Source organism: Oryx dammah, unplaced genomic scaffold (assembly GCF_014754425.2).
Source record: "Oryx dammah isolate SB20612 unplaced genomic scaffold, SCBI_Odam_1.1 HiC_scaffold_19, whole genome shotgun sequence".
In the NCBI taxonomy this organism is placed as follows: Eukaryota; Metazoa; Chordata; class Mammalia; order Artiodactyla; family Bovidae; genus Oryx; species Oryx dammah.
Genome location: NW_024070203.1, coordinates 20,963,525 through 20,987,489, shown reverse-complemented (window position 1 = coordinate 20,987,489; position 23,965 = coordinate 20,963,525). Strand labels below are relative to the sequence as shown.

Below are 23,965 nucleotides of genomic sequence, written 5' to 3'. Positions count from 1 at the left end.
CGTGTCATTTCTTCTTTGCCCTGCTGAGAGTCACATGTACGCCTGCTGATAAATCTGATGGTCACAGGAGCCACTCTGGCTCTCGAGCCCCTAGGAAGTCCCCAGGCTAGACCAGGTGCCGGGCCCCCAGCCCCACCTCAGGCCCGTGAGTCACCGCAGTTCCCAGCCTAAGCGGGTGAGGAACAGCAGAGAAGGCCCCTTCTGCGCTTGAAATGTCCCCCTTCACATCCCTCATCTTGAGGGTGGTCTCCCTTCCCATCTCTGGGGTCATCACAGTGGGTCACTCAGAGTCACACTGTCTAGTCACACAACTTTGCTTCTTGCTTTAGAGCAGTTTAGTCTCTGTACAAATTGCCTTTACGTGGGAGTCATGTAATCTAAGCCCTTTCCCAGGACCAGCACTGGGCAAATCTGCCCATTGTACCAGCGCTGAGGAGAATCACTGGTGACTCTGGACCCCTGTTCAGAGATGCCACGGACACCTCAAAGATAGTTGATTAAATCTGGAAGTAGAATGATGGATGAGACAGCAGTGGGCCGAGCGTTCAGGTACCTACTGTATCCCCCGCATTCCAGACTTCACTGCAGCCATATGCAGTAGATGTTTCACGCTCGTTCCCCAGATGACAAAACAGGAAATCAGGGAGGTCAGGTAAGTTTTGGGAAATCGCTCTGCTTGAGAGTAGAGGAGCCAGGACCAGGGACAGTGTCCTTGGGCCTCTCCCCTGAGGTCTTTTGTTAACATCATGCCTTCCTAGCAAGGTTCTTGGCCCAACTCTGCTGTTCAAGTTCCTGCTGTCTCTGAATAAGTCAGGAAACCTCTCTGAACTTCATCTTCTTCATCTATAAAGTTAAGAAATTGGCTCTCGTGATAAATTGGGCCAAGTGCAAGGTCAGAGAACACGGCCTCGCCATAAGACCTCCCTCATTTCTGAAGATAAGTGCAAATTTGGAGGGTTCCCCAAACTACCCTCTGGTTTGAAAATTCACTGGAAGGACTCACAGACCTCAGGGAAAGCTGCTGTAGTCATGGTTGAGGTCGTCACAAGGAAGGGATATAGATTACGATCAGAGGAAGAGCAGCAGAGTGCAGAGTCCAGGGGGCTTCTGAACGTGGAGCTCTGCTGTTGCCTTCTCCCCGTGGAATCGGGAGGGCCATGCTCTGGACACTGATGTGTGACAGTGAAGCTCCAATACTTTGGCCCCCTGATGCGAAGAACCAACTCGTTAGAAAAGACCCTGATGCTGGGGAAGATTGAAGACAGGAGGAGAAAGGGGCGACAGAGGATGAGATGGTTGGATGGCATCACTGACTTGATGGACATGGGTTTGAGCAAACTCTGAGAGATAGTGAAAGATTGGGAAGCCTGGCATGCTGCAGTCCATGGAGCAGCAAAGAGTCGGGCACAACTTAACAACAACAAAGATGTACCCAGAGTGGTGTCCACCAGGGAGGTGCCTTCAAACAGTGCTCAGAGGTCTGATAGGAGCCCCTTTAAGTGATTGTCTGCTTCATTGATTGCCCGTGTGGTTAACCTCGATCTCTAGGTTGACTGTTATCATATGACCCAGAACCCCCACACTAAGTCACATGGTTGATCTGGCATGGCCAGCCCCTGTGCTGATACTGCTACATTTAAGGAAGGTCCAGCACGGCCAACAAAGTGCTGCCCTAAAGAAAGACACTCACATCGGTATGGCATGGATTACTTCCCAGCCACCAGAGGGCATGGGCCAGACTTCTTGGGAAACGTCAGATTCTCTACTATACTGCTATAAAGTCCCTCCAGCCTTTCTCCCAGCACTCACTCCCATGGACCTGTGTACCACTGGACTTGTCTCCTCATTGCCAGCTCAGTCCATTTCAACCACTCACTGGGCTTCCAAATCTTTATTCCCTCCTGCCTGCTGCTTATTCAGTTCAGTTCATTTCAGTCGCTCAGTCATGTCCGACTCTTTGTGACCCCATGAATTGCAGCACGCCAGGCTTCCCTGTCCATCACCAACTCCCAGAGTTCACTCAAACTCACGTCCATCGAGTCGGTGATGCCATCCAGCCATCTCATCCTCTGTTGTCCCCTTTTCCTCCTGCCCCCAATCCCTCCCAGCATCAGAGTCTTTTCCAGTGAGTCAGCTCTTCGCATGAGGTGGCCGAAGTATCGGAGTTTCAGCTTTAGCATCAGTCCTTCCAAAGAACACCCAGGACTGATCTCCTTTAGAATGGACTGGTTGGATCTCCTTGCAGTCCAAGATACTCTCAATAGTCTTCTCTAACACCATAGTTCAAAAGCATCAATTCTTCGGTGCTCAGCTTTCTTCACAGTCTAATTCTCATATCCATCCAGATCTCCGGTTAAGCGTAGCATATGTATTATTGACCAGTTACGTGCCAGGCATTGTACTGAATGGGTTACATGGATGAGTGTCAACCTGGAAAAGAGTTGGAGAGTATAAACCATATATGATTATAAGGACTAGCACAGGAAGGGGTTGAAAACACAAGTTACTTTGGACAAACAGATGTTCAATTGATAGTGTTCTAAGTATCATGGAATGCAGTCAAGAGAACATTGTCTTAGAAAATTGCTTAGTCTTACAGATGTTTCCAGGCAGTTGCATTCTCAGGGTTGGGTACTCTTCAACCTATGTGCCGAGGATCTGCCCAAGGGGCCACTGGACTAAGGGCCAAGCAGAATCTCAACTCAACTAAGCACCACACAGGAATCTAAGACATAAAGAGAGAAAATCTTCACTGGGGCATGAATACTGGATTTTGGCTCATGTGGGGTCTTCCAGCAGTTTAATATTCCTTTAACTTTTGTTTTTTCTTGTAACTTTTGTTTCCATGTGTTTCCCCAGCTTGGAATTGCTGACAGATGTTCTGTATGCCTTTGGGCTTCCCTTCTACCCTGCCTACGAAGGGCAGTTTACTCTGGAGGAGAAAAGCCTTTCCCTGAAAATCATGCAGTATTTTTCCAACTTCATCCGATCCGGGTGAGTGGACCATGTGCGCCTGGAGGCTGTCGTGTACATCCCTTCCCCTCCCTCTGAAGGCAAAGGTCACACTTTGCCCTGATGGACTCACCCTTGCCTCCCTGCCAGTGGTCTCCCTGACTCAATCTCCCCTTCCATCCAAAGTGACCTTGGTTCAGAAACATCCCAATCATGTACTCCCTTGGATGGCTCTAGACTTTCTCACCCTCAGCACCGTTGACACTGGTCTGGGTGAGTCTTTGTGGCGGGGCTTCCTAGGCATTGTAGGCTGTCTAGCAGCATCCCTGGCCTCCATCCACTAGAGGCTAGGAGCACCTCACCCGTGTTCCAGTTATGTTGTTGCTGTTCACTCACTCAGTTGTGTCCGACTCTTTGCCACCCCATGGACTGCAGCATGCCAGGCTTCCCTGTCCTTCACTATCTCCCAGAGTTTGCTCAAACTCATGTCCATTGAGTTGATGATGCCATCCATCCAACCATCTCATTCTCTGCCATCCCCTTTTCCTTTTGCCCTCAGTTTTTCCCAGCATCAAGGTCTTTTCTAAGCAGTCGGCTCTTCACATCAGGTGGTCAAAATTTTGGAGCTTTAGCTTCATCATCAATCCTTCCATTTATGAAAACAAAAATATCTCAGACATTACCAAATGCCCCCTGGAAGGTAGAATCACCCCAATTGCAGGACTGCTATCTTAGAAGATCAAATGAAGTTCCAGTGCTCAAGACCCTTCCTTGTCTCCCCCCAGCCTTCCCACACACCTCTATTCTAGCCCAGCTAGTGTGCTCACCATTCCTTCTTCTGGAGCCAGTTCCTGCTTCACTGCCCGCTCCCCCTGTGGTTTACCTCTGTCCCTTTACACCAGATCAGCAGTGCTCACTGAGCTCAGCGCTCAGCCCCCTGGAAACTTCAAAGGACGAGTTGACCTGTAGGTGGCCAACAAGTTTGTCCAGCTCCAGGGCCACCTTCCTGCCCAGGCCTTGGGCAAACAAAGGCATTCCAGACACTGGCAGAGCAAAGATCACCAGAATTGAAAAGGACATGTGACCTCCTGAGCGATCAGAAAGTCAGAAGGGCAGGGCTAGGTCCTGGGAAACACTGCTGGGTCCTGAACTCATATCTTTTCCTCTTCCAGAAATGGCCTAAGAGGGTTGAGTCAGGGCCTCTGTGTCTTTACTCATGTGTAACACAGCTGTTCAGAGCACAGCCCTGGAATCAGATGGGGCGGGTTTTCAACTCCTGCTCTAACACCTAAAGATGTGTGACTAGGTCCTCAGAGACTGTGTGCACGTGGGCAGTGATCTCAGATGATGAAAGGAAAAAGCATCGTTCCTCATGGGTGTTGCTTTCTTCTCATTTCCCCAGAAATCCCAACTACCCTCATGAGTTCTCCAGGAGAGCGCCTGAATTTGCAGCCCCCTGGCCTGACTTTGTCCCCCGCGATGGCGCAGAGAGCTACAAGGAGCTCAGTGTCCTGCTCCCCAACCGACAGGGCCTGAAAAAAGCCGACTGCTCCTTCTGGTCCAAGTACATCCAGTCTCTGAAGGCCTCAGCAGGTGGGGAGCAGGGGGTCGTTGGGCCCCTGGGATGCAATTGACATCGCCCCTTCCCGTGAGGGGCTCACAGTTTGGGGGCAGGGGGAGTGAGTCCTCTTTGCCAAGGCCTCCTGTTCTGATGGCAGCACAGTGAGAAGACCCTGGGGGGCCCGGAGTTGGGAGGGCTGGGAGGGTTGAAAAGGGAGCCATCGGCAGGCAGCACTTGCGGGGAGAGACCTTGAACTTCCTACTCACTGCCCTTGGAGGCCTGGCTGAAACAGCTTAGAAAGGGCTTTCTGCCAGGGGAGAAGTGGGCATTTCATCTCTTCTTGTCGAAGAGAACTTCCTGTTGCAAAGGTGCTGAGAGGAAGTGAATCATGAGGACACTGGGAATAGAGCGGTGCAGAAGCTTCCGGAAGAGTGGGGGAGTGAGTGACATAACCAGCGAATGCCCTTCTGCTTTGTGGTGCCATGATGGAAGCCTGACCCCCTCACTAGGGAGGTCCCAAGGGAGCGAGGGCTGGCATCTCCCTGGAGCCTCTGGGAAGGCTTCCTGGGGGAGGTGATGCTGGAGCTGAGGTTTTCAGCTTGACAGGAGCTTCTCCTGTGGGGAGCAAAAGGGTGGAGCGCTCAGCAAGGAAGCAACTTGGCCAACATACGTTTTAGACTCACAACTCTGCTTTTTATTATTATTATTATTAGTTTATTTGTTTTGGCTGTGCTGGGTCTTCGTAGCTGTACGGGCTTTCTCTAGCTGCAGTGTGCCGGTTTCTCCTTGCAGAGCGCAGGCTCCAGGAGGAATGGGCACAGTAGTTGTGAGTCGCGGGCTCAGTGATTGTGGCACAGGGGCTTCCTTGCTCTGCAGTATGTGAAATCTCCCCAGACCAGGCATCAAACCGTGTGCCCTGCATCGGCAGGCAGATTCTTAACCACTGGACTGCCAGGGAAGTCCTCAACTCTGATTTTATCTTTTCAGTTGATGAACCCAAGTCCATTGTGCTCTTAGTATGTCCCTAGATCAGGCTATAAGTCTGGTGCCCCGCCCCAGAAATGTCCCTCTGGAGGGACATCACTAGGGAGCTCCCATCAAAGACTGGGGTCTCTTTTGGGTCATAGGGGAAGAGATGAGGGAGAAATCGGATCCAGGTTGGACCAGCCTTGTCTCTCCTATTTCAGTTGAAACTAAGGACGGGCCATCAGCAGAGAGCGAAGAGGAGGACCAGCTGGCTGGCTCTGGGCTGACAGAGGACCTCCTGGGTCTCCCAGAGTTAGCCTCCAAGACCTACAGCAAGTGACCAGCCCCATCCCAAATGCCACCCTGGACACCTTATTCTCCAACATAGCCGCTATCAATAAAGTGTCTACATGCAGAAAAGCATTGGCGACTCAGATTCATTGATTTCAGACTGTCCTTGGGAGACACCAGGGATTCTTGTGGCTCAGAGGGTAAAGCATCTGCCTGCAATGCAGGAGACCTGGGTTCGATCCCTGGGTCAGGAAGATCCCCTGGAGAAGGAAATGGCAACCCACTCCAGTACTCTTGCCTGGAGAATCCCATGGATGGGGGAGCCTGGTAGGCTACAGTCCATGGGGTCGCAAAGAGATGGACACGACTGAGCGACTTCACTCACTCACTCACTTGGAAGACACCAAACTACGTCCTTATCCTCCCAAGGTTTGAATCCCAGGGTGCTGTTTCCTTCTGACAAATATTGATGGAGCATCCCCTTTGCACCAAGCCCTGTGCAGGGTAATGGGGGTGGAGGGGGCCAAGGACCCTCCCCTCCAGAAGGAGAGGCAGGAAGGTCAGCAGTGACCCAGGGAATGGGGATCTATCTAGGGCAAACCCCAGAAGGAGACAGTCTCATTTGTGTGTTGGAAAGAATTCTCTTGTGAAGATTCCAAAACGGAGGTGGGAGGCCAGCTCAGGCTGGGACAGTATTCTGAATGAGAGGTGGTGAGGTCTGGATAGAGGAGGCAGAGAGGATGGGGTGGGAGTGGGGAAAGGTACAGATCCACGAACCCTTCAGAAATTAGAGGTGACAGGACCTGACTGTGAGAGGAAAGAGGTGCAAGGATGCAGAACTCTCCCTAGTCTTGGTTGACTTGCGTTCCCAGGTAAGCACCCGATTTTATCATTCATCTCCTGTGGGACATACTTATGAAGGCAAATCTTCTGTTATCTTCTGTTTAGATCCCTCACCCCCACCCCAACCTTTCTCTCTCTCTCTCCTGTTTCTCTCCCCTCGCTCCCTGACTCTGTACACACACTCAGTTAACCCAAAGTTGAAGCAGGTGGAGCTGGTTCACAGTCTGTCGTTTACATGACATGTCACAAGTGGTATTCACACGTCATCTCATTTGAACTCAGACCAAAGTCAGTGAATATTCATATGTTGGGACTATCACTCCCATTCTGCAGATGTGAAAGGTGGAGTTCAGAAAGGCTTATATGGTGCCTAAATTCATGCAGGGGAGAGGTGGAGGATCAGAGTTCAACTCAAGTCTTCTGATTTCTGTTTCCCTGTGCTTCCTGGACTTCAGATAAGTCTATGTGTCTTGTAAAAGCCTATTGATAGCACTGAAACCCCAGGTGACCTCTAATCTGCATTATAGGTATTATTATTTTTTTTTTGCAAAGATGGTTCCATGTAAGTAAATAAGTACCCAACTACAATGCTTTAACTAAAGGATACTTCCAGAGGCAAGTAGTCCCAAGATTGACCAATGGCTCGGTGGTGCAATCAAGCACCCAGACTCCGTGTAGCCTTCCTCTTTGCTATCTTCAGTCCATGGATGATGGTTCACTTCACTAACATAATATGGCTGCCACAGCTCCAGACATCACATCCCCTCCTGACAGCATCCCATGCTGGAAGTAAGCAGGACGGAGTACCAAGGGCCTTGCCTTCAAGTGCTTCTTTCTTTCTTGGAGGAAAATCTTTCCTGGAAATTCCTAGCAGATTTCCCTTTACATCTCATTGTCCATAATGGAATTGTGTTCTCACTTTTAGACCAGTTACTTTAGACTTTTAGATACTAGGGAATGGGCTTACCATAATCTGATTAGACTAGGCGTGACTTGTTTCCTATAATAGGAGATGTTGCTGTTCCAGCAAAGCTGGGGTGCAGTTAGCTGAGACAAGTGGAGAGATAGTTGTTGGGTAGAGAGCTGTCACTCTGCCACAAAATTAGCTTTGCTCCCAAGACCATGAGAGTTGATCCTGCCCTCTCACCCTTGGGGCCATTCTTTCTTGGCCCAGGGTTGGAGTTGGCCTGAAGCACCTCTTTACTTCCTCAGTCCAATGTGGACTGTGAAGTCTGATGAGTCCAACTGCCCCAGTGTCAGGGGTCATGGCCCTGGTGTATCCAGGTACCCTTAATTCAGGAGCAGATTACCGGGCCTGGGGGCTCAGACAGGGGGCAGGGGCAGGCGACACAGCCCCAGGAGGCGTGCTCTGCCTTTCCAGGCCTTGTTTGGGTCTCCTGGGGGATCCAGAGGTGGGAGTAGATGAGATCTCTGTTTGCTCCCTTTGGCTGCTGTCACACACTACCGTAAAGGGTCAGGGGGGTGGTATTAAAGCAACAGCAGTGAATGATTTCATTTCTAGAAGCCAGAATCCAACACGAAGGGACTAGCAGAGCCACTGTCTCTAAGGCCCTGAAGGATAATCCATTTCATGCTCCTCCCCCAGCTTCTGGTGGCTAATGACTGGGGGCTCCCTGCCATCTCTGCCTCTGTCCTCATACGGACTTCCCTGCGCATCAAACCTGCCTCTCCTTTCTCTTACAAGGACACTCTGAATCCAAAATGATCTTATCTTGAGATCCATGATTACATATGCAAATCCCATCTTTCCAAATAAGTTCATATCCACATTTGCATTACTCAGTTGCTTAGTTATGTCTGACTCTTTGCTGACTCTACCAGACCCCCTGGACTGTAGCCCTCCAGGCTCCTCTGACCAATGGGATTTTCCAGGCAAAAATACTGGCATGGGCTGCTGTTTCCTATTCCAGGGGAACTTCCTAACCCAGGAATCTAACTTCATCTCTTGCATCTCGTGCATTGGCAGGTGGATTCTTTACTACTAGTGCCATCTGGGACGCCCAAGGTGGTTTTGGTTTTTGTTGTTTTTAACTGCTAAGTCGTGTCTGACTCTTGTGACCTGTAGCCTGCCAGGTCCCTCTGCCCATGGAGTTTTTCAGACAAGAATACCGAAGTGGGCAATTTTCCTATCTTAGGGGTCGAACCCATATCTCCTGTATCTCCTGCACTGGCAGGTGGATTCCTTTACCACTGAGCCACCTAGGAAGCCCCTTTGAAGATAGAGGAAGGGGTTATGAGCCCAGGAATGTGAGTGGCCTCTGGAAACTGGAAAAAGCAGGTAATGGATTCTTCCCAACAACCTCTAGAAAGGAATGAGCCTGCTGACACTCAGTTAGCCTGCTGAGACATATGTCAGTTTCTTATCCGTAGAACTGTAAGATAATAAATTCATGTAGTTTTAAGTCCATAAACGTGCTGATTTGTTACAGCAACCACAGAAAAGTAACATATTACTGCACTTGTTCAGAGCTAGGTTTTATCCTTCTTGGAACAAAGCTCAGACACAGCTCATTATTTTCCCTAAGTTCTCAGCCGTCCAATATCAAAACCCCAATTTCACCATTGATAGCTCAGAAAATGGAGCATTCACTTTCTCCAGCAAGATCGGGGTAAGCGATGGACTAATGCTCACAGAGCCCACCCGGACCACTCCTTTTGTCAGCCTTGCACGCAGGGCCTGGCACCGGATGCCACCTGCTACTCGTTCTCAGCCTCTGAAAACTGAGATAGAAAACATCCCATTTGAACATCCTGTCATTATCATAATGCCTAGTCTGCAGGTTCACCCTGCTGATGGAGGTGCTGTGTACACCAACAGAAAACACTAATGCGATGTCCCCAGAGCCCAGGCAGTTAACCATCGACTCAGGGCACCTGCTATGTATGAGTCAGCCCATTAGGAAGGCAGAAATGAGGAATCAGATGGTCCAAGGACCAGGCCGTCTTCATCCTGCCCTGAGACAGTTCTCAAAAAATGCCTGGCCAAAGAGACACAAATGGTAGTTACATTGTTCGAGCTGGAGGAGGCTTGAGTCCTCATTACGAGGAAGGGGCTGAGCTACACTCACCCCATCCGACCCAGTTCCCATTCTAGCCCTTTTTCCTGCACAACACAGATGCCTCTGCCAGTCCTCGTCTGTTCCTCGTCTGGTCAAGATGGACCAGGCCAGCTTGACATGGGTCAGGGCAACCATGAAGACGTCACAAACTTTCTCCTTCTCTGCCAAGGACAGGAAGGCCCCAGAACGCTCCACATCAAGGCAAGGGTCACCCAGGAGTCAGGAGGTGAAGGGGGCAGCACCTCCCCCTGAGACCCAGAGTGACCTTGGGGGTCAGTACAGCAGGAATCAGGAAGGGAAGTGACGACATTTCCCGGGAGCCCTGCGCTGGTCTGAGTCAGCTTCCGTCTGAGCTGGAAGCAACCCGGACAGATAAGGGGATGAGGTGAGGAACCTTCTCAAAGGGAAGTTGAAACACAGCTGCGAGCTTCGAGGGCCCGGATTGTCGGTACTCAGGGACCCCTGGATTCCCTGCTCCTCCCAGATCACTCAAGGCCATCAGGCAGTTTGTCCAAGATGGGTCTGGACAGGGCCTTCCCTGGTGGTGCAGAGGTTAAAGCATCTGCCTGCAATGTGGGAGACCCGGGTTCGATCCCTGGGTTGGGAAGATCCCCTGGAGAAGGAAATGGCAACCCACTCCAGTATTCTTGCCTGGAGAATCCCATGGATGGAGGAGCTTGGTGGGCAGCGCCCGATAATGACCTGAGGTTCCTGTTTCCAAATATTTGAGGTTGCAGAGGTCTCGGGGGCTCCTAAATCTAAGAAATTCTGGGTTCTTAAAGAATGCCCTCCCTTGGTCCCCAGTCTGCCTTAAGTCCATTTTCCCAACTTCATCTCAGTTTCATTTTAGTTTGGTCTCCCTTGTGATTCTAGACAATGTCTTTTATTTATTTATTTTTTTTTTACTTGTTAGCCATGTTTACAGCCTGCTTATTTTATTTCTTTTCCAAGAGTATTTTATTCTATTGTTGTAGCATAATTTCTTTATAATGCTGTTAGCTCCTGCTGGGCAACAACAGTGAATCAGCTGTACGTATATATATCCCTTCCCTCCTGAGCCTCTCCCACCTCCCACCCCTCCCCTAGAGGTCATCACAGAGCACCGAGCTGAGCTCTCTGTGCTGTACAGCAACTTCCCACTAGCTATCCGTTTTACATACTGTGGTGTGTATTTGTGATTTATCAGCTTCGTACTAGGACTGTTGATTTCCTGTTGAGAAAGATGAAGGTTTAGCATACTTCGCCTCACCCAGCCTCTCCTCACAGACCTCCACAAGCTCAGTAACAGTGCCATTCTTATTTCTTCTTTTAGATACTTTTGTAATTCTGAACAAGATCTTTTTTTCTCTTATGCTGTCCATTTTCTAACAACTGCTAGCTTGCTATGTAAATGATGAGCATGCTTTTTCCTGACACTCCCTCCTCCTTTTCTTCTGTTTCGCTGTGCATGCCCTGAGATTCATTTTGTCCTTCGGCCTCACAGAGCCAACCATGTTTTGTTCCCTAGGGGTGGCTCCCACAGTTCACATCATTTACCCGGTTAAGACTCGACAGACACTGTTTGCAGGCCAAGCCATGAGTTAGAATTACACGTTTGGTCTGTGATGCAGCCCCTGGGCATTTCAAGAGTATTATGCCCAGCCTCAAGATCAAATAGCTTCTCTTTTATGAGACTCTATCAGTTCCTTAAAATCATGCTATGTTTTAGAGCGATTTCTGTTTAGGCCATAACATTAGCCTCTTGCTTTATTTAGCATTTGCAATCTCTTTCCTCTCGTTTCTCCCTTCTCTTCCTCCCTCCCTTCTTTCCTTCTTCCCTCCCTCCATCTTCCTCTGTTTTTTTTTTGTTTGTTTGTTTTTTTAGTATCTTCCCAGAATGTGTGTATTCTTACATCTTCCTTAATGGGTCTTAGCCAGGTTTGGGTATCACTGCCTTAAGGATGATACATGGCTTTCAGATTCAGATGGGAGTCTGAGTGCTGACTCAGCAGCTCTCCCGCTGAATGAGCCAAACCCCTCCATTCGGGGCCTGAGCCGCATCTGAGAAATGTGGACAAGTCATCACGTTGCTGGCAGGGCTGTGAGGCTCCTGTGAGGCCAGAGAAACCACCGTTCTGCATAATTAGAAACAGATAGACAATCACTGGAAGATGTTTTCATCTGATAAATGCTTTTGTTCAGTTCATTTCCTACTCTGGGTCAGGCAAAATAAAAAGAGAAACAGTCTCAGTGCTTGAGGAGCTCCAAGCCTAAAGGAGCTCAGATAAGTAAGCAAAGTCTCAACTGAGGGCATCGAGTGTGATGATAGAGACAAAACAGTGGCCCTAAGTCAGTTAGTAGAATGTTCTCCAGGAAGGTGGCCCCAGGCTGAGTACGAAGGGTGAATAAAAGTAAGCCTGGCACAGACAGCTTGGCTGGGTGGGGATGGTGTTCTAGGCAGGCCCCCTCCATCCCCTGCAGGAGTAAAGCACAGCTGGCTCCCAGTTGTCATACAGGAGCCCTCGAAGCACGACAACATCTGGTGAGTTGGTGAGCTCACACCTTCAGGAGCAGCCTCCGTCCAGCCCGGGAGCTCCTCGCTTGCCAGGGGAGCCCCAGGTCCCTTCTGAGTCCCTTGCCCATCAGCTTCCCATCTGCCCAGGACTCCAGGGCTACCTACCTGCCCCGACCCTCGAGGGTTCTGCCTCTACCCTCCAACCAAGTGCTCAGCCTCCAACCTTGGAGCAAGGCTTGAATGCTGAGCTGGGACCCCTGTCCCGATCGTGCCCGTGTGAGCCAAACTTCTGGGTCTTTCCGAGTTTGGAAAGTGAGTCAAGGCTGGGAAACAGACAAGTGAGGGGGCTTTACCAATGAGCATGGGCACAGTGACCAGTGTCTGAGGCTCTGCGAATGTGCTGCCTGGGCCACCTTGAAAGGGGAGGTGGGACCCAGAGTTCGTCCCAGGTCTTTGCCTGCTGGTCCTTGTCTGAGATAACCCCTGGCATCTTCTCTTCCTCTTTGTTTCTGTATATTCAAACTAGAATTTATTGGGTCTCCCCTCCCTCTGAATGGACCTTCACCTTCCTCCCTCACCCCTGTTCCACTGTTCCCAAGCGCCCTCTGGTCCAGCAGTGTGCCTGGCCAGAGGCCCTCTGTGAGGACATGGCATTTCTGTGTGTCTCTAATGCACAAGCCAGTCCTGGAGGAGCTGCGGGAAGAGTGAGGAAGAAAAAAGTGCAAACCAGGACAAAAAAGACAGGCCCCTCTCTACCCCCGGCAGCGGAGTTCCCAGCTTATTCCGTGGTGGAAAAGTCACTGTGACCTCAGACACCAGCCCAGTGTCTGGACTGATGTGGTCTCAGAGCAGGACAGCGCAGCACAGAAATGCCAAAGCTGAAGCCACCATTCTTTCCTCTTTCCGTTGGCCCTTCTAGCGCAGGGCCCCTGAATTCTCTGAAGCTTGGTTTATTTAACTGTAAAATAGGGGAAGAAAATGACACAGAAGTTATGAGACTGCAATAAAACCAAGGACCTAAAGGCCTTGCTGGTCTCTCTGCCTGGCCTGGTTGGCTGTGAGTTGGCAGAGGGCACACCTGCCTCTTTGAATCCAGACTCTGTGCCTTGCCAGATCTGTGTCCTAGAGCAGGTTACTTAATATCACTGAACACCTCCAGAGTTAGTGATGCGATCCCATATCTACACCTCTCAGGAGCCCCATGAAGAGCAAATAAATTCACGGCTATCAGCGGCACCTAAAAGCTTCTGTATGCAGCAGTTGATCAAGAGGCGATTGTCATAATTAGGAATAATTAGTAACTAGAGGTGAATGACTCTTATAATGTGGGACTTTTAATTTCAACTTTTCTGCCTCTTTGCCCGGCCCTTCTCACTTAGTTCAATAGCATGTAGTAACACCTAATTTGTTCCTGGTTCTCTACAAGATTGTAGTCTGAAGCCAACCACTCATTACCCTTTGAAGGATGAGTTATAAATACACTGGGTCATCAAAAAGAGGAAGATGCACACCTGGGGAGTTAAGAACATGTAAATTTGGCCAGAGAGACTTTAGGGCCCAGAGCCCACCCAGCACCATAGTCTCCCCTCTTGGTTCTGTATAAGAGCTCTGGGCATCCAGGTCAAGGGCCACAGGCCAGCTGGCTCCCCGTTCCAACTGCCCCGGGAAAACCCCAGGGTCACTCAAGGAGGTCACAAAGGCAGACAGCCTCACACTCTAGGGAAGAGGGAAGTGACCCCTGGTGGGGAGGGTCCAGGGCTTGGTCCCAGCCGGTGTGATGCTTCCCCCTCTGTAGACTGGAGGGTCAAGAACCTGGAGGGCCTGGAAGGAACGAGCAGGTGAGTCCTGACTGTGCAGCATATAAGCTGGATGACCTTGGATGCACTGTTGAACTCCTCAACCCCAGCTTTCTCATCTGTACAATGGGATGCTCTTGATCATTAGAGAAAATGCAGGAAGTCACGAGACACATCATAGACGCTCAACAGAAGGCAGGTTCTTTTTCTCGTTCCTCTTGGTAGTATCATCACTTCCGTTTCATAGCCCAAGCACTTAGAAAACTCCCAGCACAAGGAGTGCTCAGAGGAATAAAGGAAAACTCAGAGGTCACCATATCAGACAGACTTCTCATTGACACAGAACTCACTGAGGGGTATGGCAGATTGAATAATGGCCCTGCAAACATAGCCATGCCCTGGTACCAGGACTCCATGAATAGGTTGTTATATGCCAAAAGAGGCTTTGCAGATGTGATTAAGGATAGGGGCCTTAATACAGGAAGATTTCTAGAGTATCTAGTTGGGGTGAAGGCCAATCTAGTCACCTTATCCCTTAAAAACTGAGAACTTTCTCTAGCCAGGGGCAGTAGAGATGCTGCAGAAAGAGAGGGCTCAGAGATTCCAGGCATGAGAAGGATTCAATGTCTCTGAGATGTAGTGCATACAGGGACCAGACAGAGGCCTCCAGAGCTAAGGGTGCCGCCCCTCCCCCCCCGCCCCCCCAACCCCAGCAGCTGACAGCCAGCAAGGACTTCAATTTTACAACCACAAGGATCTAGGATCCTGCAAACAACCAGAAGGAGCTTGGAAGTGAAGTCCTCCCCAGCGCCTCCAGCAAGAAATGCAGCCCCAGTGACACCTTGGTTTTAGCCTAGGGTGACTGTGGCAGACCTCTGACCTACAGAGACTGTGATAAAATAAATCTGTATTGTTTTAAGCCGATTTGCCATGCCAGCAATAGAAGACAGGTCATGAAGTCAGAAACTAAGCTCCTTGGCTACCATAAACATTCACCAAGCATATTGGAAGTACAACCATTGCTACCATTTGTGTGTTTGCTGAGATCCAGGCCCCAAGCTTGTGGCTCCCACATCCCTCTCTTCCTAAAAACGTCATATCACCCTTCAAGGTAGCTTATTGTATGGCTACCAAGGCCCATGGACCGTTAGACCTTGGGCCCCTAGGGTACAAGGCAGGATAGATTAAGGCCAAGATCTTTTGGCTGGGAGAATCTTGGGGGAATTTTATTGGAAGTAGACATATTCTATACAATAAGAATCAAGTAATGGTCCAAACAAAGTCGTTTTTCCCTAAAGATTTCACAAGCCCCATGATGCACTATCGTCCTGAGATCCTTCTCATTGATGGCATTCCTTCCAACTCTGTAACACCTTGCATCTGTTTGATGGGTCATGCAGACAGGTGGGGATTTATGAGTGGGGGAAGGATAGAGACAGGGAGCAGGTGGAGAAAACTTTGCTGGGAAGACAGCTTATCGCTACTTCCATCTTGAACTTCGATATCTTAAGTAGATCATGCCCAACACGTTGGGGCAAAAATCCTTTAGTTGTGGTCTCTCATGCCACTAAGGTAAAAGTCACCAACCATTTTCCTCTCTTCTCACCCCTTTTCTTGCTCGCAGGGGCTAAAACTGGTTCAAAGATTTGGGTGCATAATGGTTTAAAATAAGACACGGCAAACTCAGTCAGCTGGACCAGAAAGACCCAGAAACACTGCCTGGTCTTTCAGTGACCTCCCTTTTTATTCATAACGATCTCCAGGTGCCTGGGAGAGAAGGTAGACCCTCTCTGAGATTGACCCTCTCATCTCAGAAGCTGTCCCTCTCTGAGATTGTTTCCAGTTTTAACATTAGATATGTGTGTGTGTATGTGTTAGTCACTCAGTCATGTCTGATTCTTTGCAACCCCATGAACTTGAGTCCTCTGTCAACAGGATTCTCCAGGCAAGAATACTGGAGTTAGTTTCCGTTCCCTTCTCCAGAGGATCTTCCTCACCCAGGGATTCAATCTGGGTCTCCCGAATGGCAGGCGGATGCTTTACCGTCTGAGCCGTGAAGGAAACCCCTAACATTAGATACCTGTCCTGACTTAATCATTACTTCCATCCCCCTTTCACTGATGAGAAAGGAAATTGGCAGGGTTTACATAAGGTGCCAGAGGTTCCAGCAATGTCCAGGAGGAGCTGCTGTGAGACACGAAAGAAGATTATTTGTCACACGCTGCAGCAAACAGTAACCCTGACCAAGGCCAAGCTCTGCCAGGATCATACATGAAATTCCTCATTTCCTTCTCATGCAAATTGAGCAGGGAAAAACCCATTTCACCCAACTCTAGAGGAATGAGAAATCCTGCCCAAGTCCATGCTCAGTAAGAGGTACTTGGACCTAGAAGTCTGGCACGAGGGCTCAAGCCATGAATGTCTGCACTTGGCAGCCTCCCTGTGGCAGGAGGAGAGGGGACTTTGCAGTTGGCTCTTTAAAGGATGGGCTGATACTAACCATGTTGGGGTACCAGAGGCTGCTGCTGGCCAGAGGGCTTATCATGGGGCAGAGTTCAGAGTCATCATGGAATGCTGAGAATGCTGGAGAATCATCAAAACTGACCTTAAAAACCTCCTGCAAAATCCAGTAGATACAGTCATGAGATGGGCCCTCTCAGTGATGCAGCAGCAGGAGGTAGGCAGGCTGGGATGACCAGGGAGGACCCAGGCATTTCAGCCTCCATGCAAGTAGAGGCTTAAGGCCAAAATCCCCATGCCCCCAGACCTAGCCAGCTTCCCTTTTGCAGCCCCGGAGCTTCTTGGGCTATGGTGGTACATTCCTGTAGACTGAGTTGTAGGGGTAGCTTCCTGTGCAGGAGACAAAGGGACTGCCCCTCTCCAGCCACGTTTTGGCCACAGACCCACACAGCCAGACAGCAGATGACATCATAACCACAGCGGTGGGCCGGCCCACCGGGTGACATCACAGGCCCCAAAGAGCTCCAACATATGTTAGCAGTTGAGAGAGGGGAAGCGGGGTCATGGGACCTCCAGAGCCAGCCACCACTGTTCTTCTGGAACCCTCTGAAGATTCTTCCCAGCAGCTTTTTAGATGAATCGTCGACTTACAACTTGGATTGCAGAGGCATAAGAATTATTACTAAAAGCAGACCAGCCGAAGGAAAGAAGTGGAATCACAGCAAACCTCAGTACACAGACAAAAACCTTTCTACTCTGAGTTTTTACAAACATAGCCTACAGCATATAATTATTTATACACTTAAAAAACAAAAATGGCACATATGATAGGTACGGTTTTGTAGCTTACTTTAAACAAAACTTTTAAATCAGATGTGGGCACTTACTGCATTGTTGATTATTCTGCTAAGTAATTTTTAATCACGGGGCTTCCCTGGTGGCTCAGCCAGTAAAGAATCCGTGTCTTACTCTAGCACTAATACCTAGTACTAGTATTACTCCAGTACTGAATCTAGTGCTACTATTACTCTGAATCTTGCAGTATTAGAAGGAGGTTCGGCTCTGATATCTTGAGTAAAAATCATATGTAGCCTACACTGATCTTGAAACTCTGCTATACGTGTCCAGTTGGTACGGTTGTATAGAATGTGTGTGGTGCAGCATGTGTTAGTTGCTCGGTCATGTCTGACTCTTTGTAACCCATGGAATGTAGACTTCTAGGCTCCTCAGTCCATGGAATTCTCCAGGCAAGAATATGGAGTGGGGTGCCATTCACTTTTACAGGAGATCTTTGCAACCCAGGGATCGAACCTGGGTTTCCTGCATTGCCAGACATATTCTTTAGCGTCTGAGCCACCAGGGAAGCCCACAGTTGTATTGAATATGACCTTTCAAAGCTAAACTTTTACTCTGATGTTGGAGCAGATCCCTGTTCTTTTGTTTTTTGTTTTTTTTCTGGTTGAACATGAAAGAGAAATAGATGGCTTATAGTATAGGCATTTGATTCAAAACATTTCTCTGTTTTCGTCATACCAATATTATTATTAATTACTTAGTGCATAGAGCTGACTACCCACAAGTTAAATGAAAACATGACGCAGTTTCACCATTTTGGACCTTCCTCAGCCTCAGTTTGGAGTAGGAAATGGCAACCCACTCCAGTATCCTTGCCTGAGATATCCCATGGACAGTGGAGACTGGAGGGCTACAGTTCATGGGGTTGCAAAGAGTCAGACACGACTGAGTGAGCTGAGCAACCTCATTTTACCTCCTCAGTGAGGACTAAGGAGATCTGAGGGTTGGAACAGTCACACCACAGAGACCGTATTTGTATAGCACCGTAGCTGCACAGAAGGTCAGCGCTTGAAGGGGCATCTGGGATCATCTCATTCCCCTCGCCATTTTCTAGTCGGAACTGAAGCTGGAGGAGAGGAAGGGGCCCCCCAGCAGGTCATCAGTGGCTGGGCCACATGCTATCAGGGCCCTCGAGTGAGGCTGGGGGGGACACTGGAGAGGATGTCACCTGGCCTCAGCAGTAGCTTCTCGCATGGCCCTTGAGTGGCCGGGTGGGCTCACCAGACTCCCACTCCTGGATTCTTTTATATAAACATGACTGTCTTGGGAGTGTCCACAGGCTATAGGTATCGATTAACTTGTCTGATCGCCACAGCAGCTCAGGCAAGTATGGAGAGCAGTGCTCATCTGCCTTTTACAGCTAGGACACTCGGGCTCAGAAGGGTTGGGTGACTTGACCACCATCACAGAGCTGGTCCCTGGGGTTTCCTTGGATCGTTCATCTGATACCAACTCCAGGGCATTTTGGCACACTTCCTCTCACCCACTGGGTCATGCTGTGTTTCATAAGATGATGGAGAAATAGAGCCACTTCTCTGGAAGTAGTTAGGGCAGTACCTTCTGGGTCCCACAGTGGGATTAGAACACAGGGCTCCTAATTCCAGGGCCATGTTCTGGGTGCCCAGCTCGTCCATATAGAGCACTTATGTTACTTAGGACAAGGTGCTCCACTCTGGGGAGGCCCCTGTCGGTTCATGGCCTGGTGACAGACAAGAGATGGATTTCAGCCACTGCTCTCTGCCTGGCAGGGGCTAAGCCGAGGCTGCTGTGCAGAATGAGACTCTCCCCGCCAGATACAAAGGCTTGTTTGCATCGCTCAACCGAGTTCTCTGCTGATGACTACAGATCTCTATCGCCCTGGCTGGACCCGGACTTGTTAAGAGTCATCTTCTCCCTCCCCAGTTTGTTGTTCAAGCTTTTTAAAGATGCAGAATTTCTTCCAGCCAGGCCACCCCCTCCTCAATCCTGCTGGGAAAATGGGAGAAAATGGTCCATCAGTTTGCTGAACATCCAAAACTAGAACTTTCTGCCTGAGATGTCAGTTTTTTCTGTTGCAGGCAATGAGCTTGGGGGAAGTCAAGAAAGAACAGAGCTGCAGAACCGCTCCCTCCTGTGGTCAGCCTAAGCCCCCAGGTCAGGCGGTGTAACCTCCACCCCTGCCCTTTCCAGAATGCTCTCTGTTCTTCTTCCTGGGGAGCTCTTCTCCCTCCTTCCTGTCTCCCTTCCTGCGAAGCCAGCCTCAGCCCCTCTGGGCCCTCAGGAACTCTCTTCTTTACCTTCCACAGAATTTTACTCACTGTCCTGTCAGCACGGAAAATGCTGACTTGCAGTCAGTAACTTGCCTGCCTTCATCTCTGGGTGGTGAGCGGCTCAAAGGCTAGAAATGTGTCTTAATGATTTCTGTAGCTTGAAAGCCTTTGTCAGGGACCTCATGTCCTCTAACTTCCCAATTTTTGTGTGTTTTTTCTTTAATGGGAATCAATGGCTCAAGCTTCCAACCCTCAGATTTCAGGAAGCCCACTGCTCTCCCATGAACAATGTGTCTGAAAGTGGCCTAAGGACTCACTCCCAATTACCTGGATGATGAGCCACCTAGACCTGGGACCCTTACCCTCCTGGTCTGAGGGACCACACCCAAGCTGGGTTACACTCTAGACTTGGTCTTCCAGTCACGGCAGCTGTTGTCTGGGCAACCAGGTTCCCATGGTCCTCGAGCTCCCCAAGCCCTGGGCAGCTGGTTGCCTAGACAACAGCTGTAAACTGTTCGCCCCTGAAAGCAGACCTCCTGGCCGTTGGCAGCTCGTGCAGTCCCCCACCGACGAGGGTGCTCCCTCACCGAGAGAGACAGCCTCCTCCTTGGGAACCAGAGCCTGCCTGCCGCCTTGGCCCCTGCCTCTGTGGGGTGATGGGAGACTGGGCTCCTGTGGCTTCTCCTCGTGCCAACCCAGACTCAGAGGTTTCTCTTTTGCAAGAAAACCAATCCTATGTCCGTGACCTTGTGGCCTTCATCCCCAACTCCAGTGACTCCCTAACAGTGGCCCAACATTTAGAGCCTGGAGGCTCCCCCTGCTGCCACAGAAACACGCATATGCATGCGCATACAGGCACACACACGTGCACACACACGCTCATGCTCACTCTCCCTCCTAAGTGTGGTCCTCTGGACCCCCTGCCCCTCACTCAGCCTGCTTTTCTGCACCTCATTCCCATAATGCCCTCCTCTCCTTGGCATCTCCCCACCCTGTTCACGTGAGAACCCCACCTGCTTGTGTGACAGACTCGTACTAAAGGTTGGGGTCATGAACACCACCCACACAGATCAGGAACAACTGGATACAGGACCCTAGACATTTGGGCTTCTCGGCCATTACACCCTGGGCCCTCTTTTCCTAGCCTCTCCCCAGGCTCACCGCCCACTTGCTCACCCGTGGAACTCTTGTGATATTTTCCTCTTCTCCTCTTTCCTGACTCTGGCCTTTCCTGACTCTGGCCTCTCCCTCCCTGCCCATCAGAAAAGCTCTGGAATTCCTGTTACGGTATCAGGTGAGTCATCTTTACCCACTCTGCTGTGACGTCCTGGGGCGGCGGGTGGGGTAGAATGGGGAGAGGTCTGTGCTTGTCCTGATCCAAAAGGCCCTCAATGGCCTTTTCTCTAAACCAAAGTGTCACCCAGCATCGTCAGCTACATCATCCCTTCCGCCTTTTCTTTCATTTGGCTATACCACAGTACACAGGATCTTAGTTCCCCGACCAGGGATGGGAAAAGTTCACTTTAAAGCTCCTCCTGCATGGAAGCACAGAGTCTTAACCACTGGACCACCAGAGAAGTCCCCCTTCCATCTTTCCCACCTGTAGCTCTTGTTCATCAGAACAGTTCAGAGGCTTTGCAGGAGTCCCTTGGCGCCCCCTTCAAGGGGCTACCACTCAGCCCCTCCCCGGCCACCTGCCCCCAGCCGCTTAGGCAGGGCCCCGGGTCCAGTGGAGGTGCCTATTGGTCATGGGTTCTGCAAGCTATTTCCTTTCACACTGGCACAGTAGGAATGAGTGAGCAAACCCTGTTTCTTTATGTGTTTAGCAGGGAGAGTGGATACATAGGGTGGGGTGGAAGTCATGTGAGTGCGTGTTGTGTGTGTGTGTGGACACATGTGGGCACGTGTGACAGGGCTGGAGGCTGTGTGCAGGCACGTGCTCCCTCGTGCTAGTCCTGGAAGTGGTGTGTGTGTGCTCACATGACCATCTGTGTTCTGGGCTGGAGGTGGTGTGTGTGTGCTCACGTTCGCCTGAGATGGAGGTCAGGGGGCGGGCCGGGAGACATTTGTATATGATTTGAGATTTCCCAGGCCGCCTCTTGCCAAGTGGTTTCCTCTGAAACTCAGAATCAGACCATATGGCCTGGGATGGAAAATACCAGTGTCAGCGGCCAGGCCCTGACTCATTCTGAAAGCCCGCAGGCCCGCCACTGGCGGCTGGGAGCCCTGCCCTCCGGCCAGCTCGCTCCTGCCTCCAGGTGGTGCCTCTGAGGACCCAGGTTCCCTCCCCAAGGTTCGGAGGGCCGTGAAAACCCTTTACTACCTCCATCACCAGACTCCCCTTCGTCCCGGCTCCCTTCCCCAGAACACAGCTCTATCTGCCACCTCTGCCTTCTGTGTTCAAAATGCCCCCAACCAGAGCCTTCCCAGGAGTGTCACCGAAGCCCCAAAGGTCCTGGTGGCCACGTCGGCAGGGCACAACATCACCTCTGCTGAGACGGGGCCGCTGAGACTGCGTCCAGCAGAGAAATCACAGAAACACCCACATTTTCATACCAGACCATCACCCTGTCCAAGACCCTCCCCTGCTCCTGATCCTTGCCCCCACCCTGCTGTGAGAGTCCCCGGTGGCTGGGGACCTGGGGTGAGGCTGGGGGATGTTTGAGAGCACACCGAGTCAGCAGAGCAGGTGGCCAGTCAGACCCGGACATCCTGATGCAACGAAAGGCAGCTCCCAAGTGGCCACATCAAAGGGCCCCAGGGTGGGGCCACCCTCTGTGCTGGGAGCTGCACCCCACGTGCAGGGTGTCGTCCTGAGTGGAGGCCAGCCTGTAATTTCACAGGTGTACCTTCTGCTGCTCCGGGGAGAACCTGTTCTGATATTTGGCTGGAGTGGATCGGAACCACCATGCTGGTGATCTAGCATGCCGAATGGCTGATTCACTGGCCCTGCTGTCACGGAATATTTTCCCTTGGGGAGGCGGCAGGGCAAGGGGGGAGTCCCTTCTCCCTACCACCTGTCCACCGCCCCCTACGACTGCTCATGCATTTGGAGCCTCGCGGTCATTAAGACACCCCAAAAGCCTCCCAGGCTAGCAATTTCTTCTGACTGAACTACAACGTCTACTTCTGCCTCTGGTCCCCTCTTCCTTCTTGGTATTAATAGATGGTGAACAGAGCCAAATGGAAATGTCACGCAGCCTTGTCTTCCCAAATCCTCTCCTAGCTCCTCTGTTTCTCTACAATCTAGTCCCTCCTTCCTATGTCTGTTCCTGATTTCTACATAAAGCCTCAGTTGCTGCTCCGGGTTTCAGGATGCTCTCTCAAATGACCAAGGCAAACCAGCGTGGACCTCCACACAGCTCAGGAGGACACTCCCTCAGGGAAACAAAGCTGGACCCTTGGAGCATAATTGCTCTCCTTACAGGCTGTGTTATCATTGCTTGAAAAACCCTCAGACAGGAACCTTGTTACTGCCTGAGGAACGTTCTGATTATCATGACAGTGGGGTTCTGAATTTTACTCTCTCCAAAGAGGTCAAAAAGTTCAATTTAAAGCTTATTTTGAGGCCCCATTTTTTTTTGCCAGATAACAGAAAATGACACAATGCAGTCATTTCTTGACAAATTGAGTCCCTGCCACTACCTGTGGGGACTCTTTGGGGTGAGCAAGCAGGACCAGACATTCCTCAGCCTCCTCCCCCACCAGGTGTTGCCTGAATCCTGGATCTCTGGACATTGATGGGGAATGGATGTCTTGTCCATGTCCTCAGCTGTCCCCTAATGATGCCTGTGTGTGCATGCTCAGTCGCTAAGTTGTATCTGACTCTTTGCAACCCTTGGACTGTAGCCCACCAGGCTCCTCTGTCCATGGGATTTTTCAGGCAAGAATCCTGGCGTTACCATTTCCTCCTCCAGAGGGTCTTCCCAGGGATTGAACCTCCATCTCCTGTGTTGGCCACCAGATTCTTTACCACTCAGCCACCTGGGAAGCACTGAATGATACCCACACGATGTAAAGCTTCTCTTCCAGAGTTTGGCCTTTGGGAGCTGAGGTCTCAGGAAAACAGGTGGGGCAGTCTTCGCTCCAGGTGAGAGAGGCAAATCTGGGCAACTCAGCCCTCTGGCCCACACCTGCCATTCTTGTTAGAAGAAATGAAACATGCAATCAGTCAATTGATTAGAAGTTGCATATTTGTTTTTTAGTTATTCTACATTTGAGAATATCTGGCCTCAGTATATAGAAGCTACTACTTGATATGTAGTAGAAATATGGGCTTTGGAGAAGACAGATGTGGATTTGTAAGTCAAAGTGTGAATGAGTGACACACAAGAATTCAAATGTGACCTGAACTCACTCGTGACTGGTATGAGAACTTGGTGTTAAAAAGTCAATTTCAGTACAGTTACATTTAGGAT

The 23,965-nt window shown here is 50.3% G+C and overlaps 1 protein-coding gene across 1 annotated transcript in view; it reads left to right on the top strand.

Annotated features, from left to right (window-relative positions):
• The window catches only part of TG (thyroglobulin), a 231,788-nt gene extending 225,886 nt beyond the window's left edge, over positions 1 to 5,902 (top strand). The window contains exons 46-48 of the mRNA XM_040262090.1: positions 2,860 to 2,994; positions 4,355 to 4,559; positions 5,712 to 5,902. Coding sequence (XP_040118024.1) covers positions 2,860 to 2,994; positions 4,355 to 4,559; positions 5,712 to 5,819 — 448 coding nt within the window. The 3' untranslated portion in view covers positions 5,820 to 5,902. The remainder of the gene's footprint in view (positions 1 to 2,859; positions 2,995 to 4,354; positions 4,560 to 5,711) is intronic.
• The last annotated feature ends 18,063 nt before the right edge of the window (positions 5,903 to 23,965 follow it).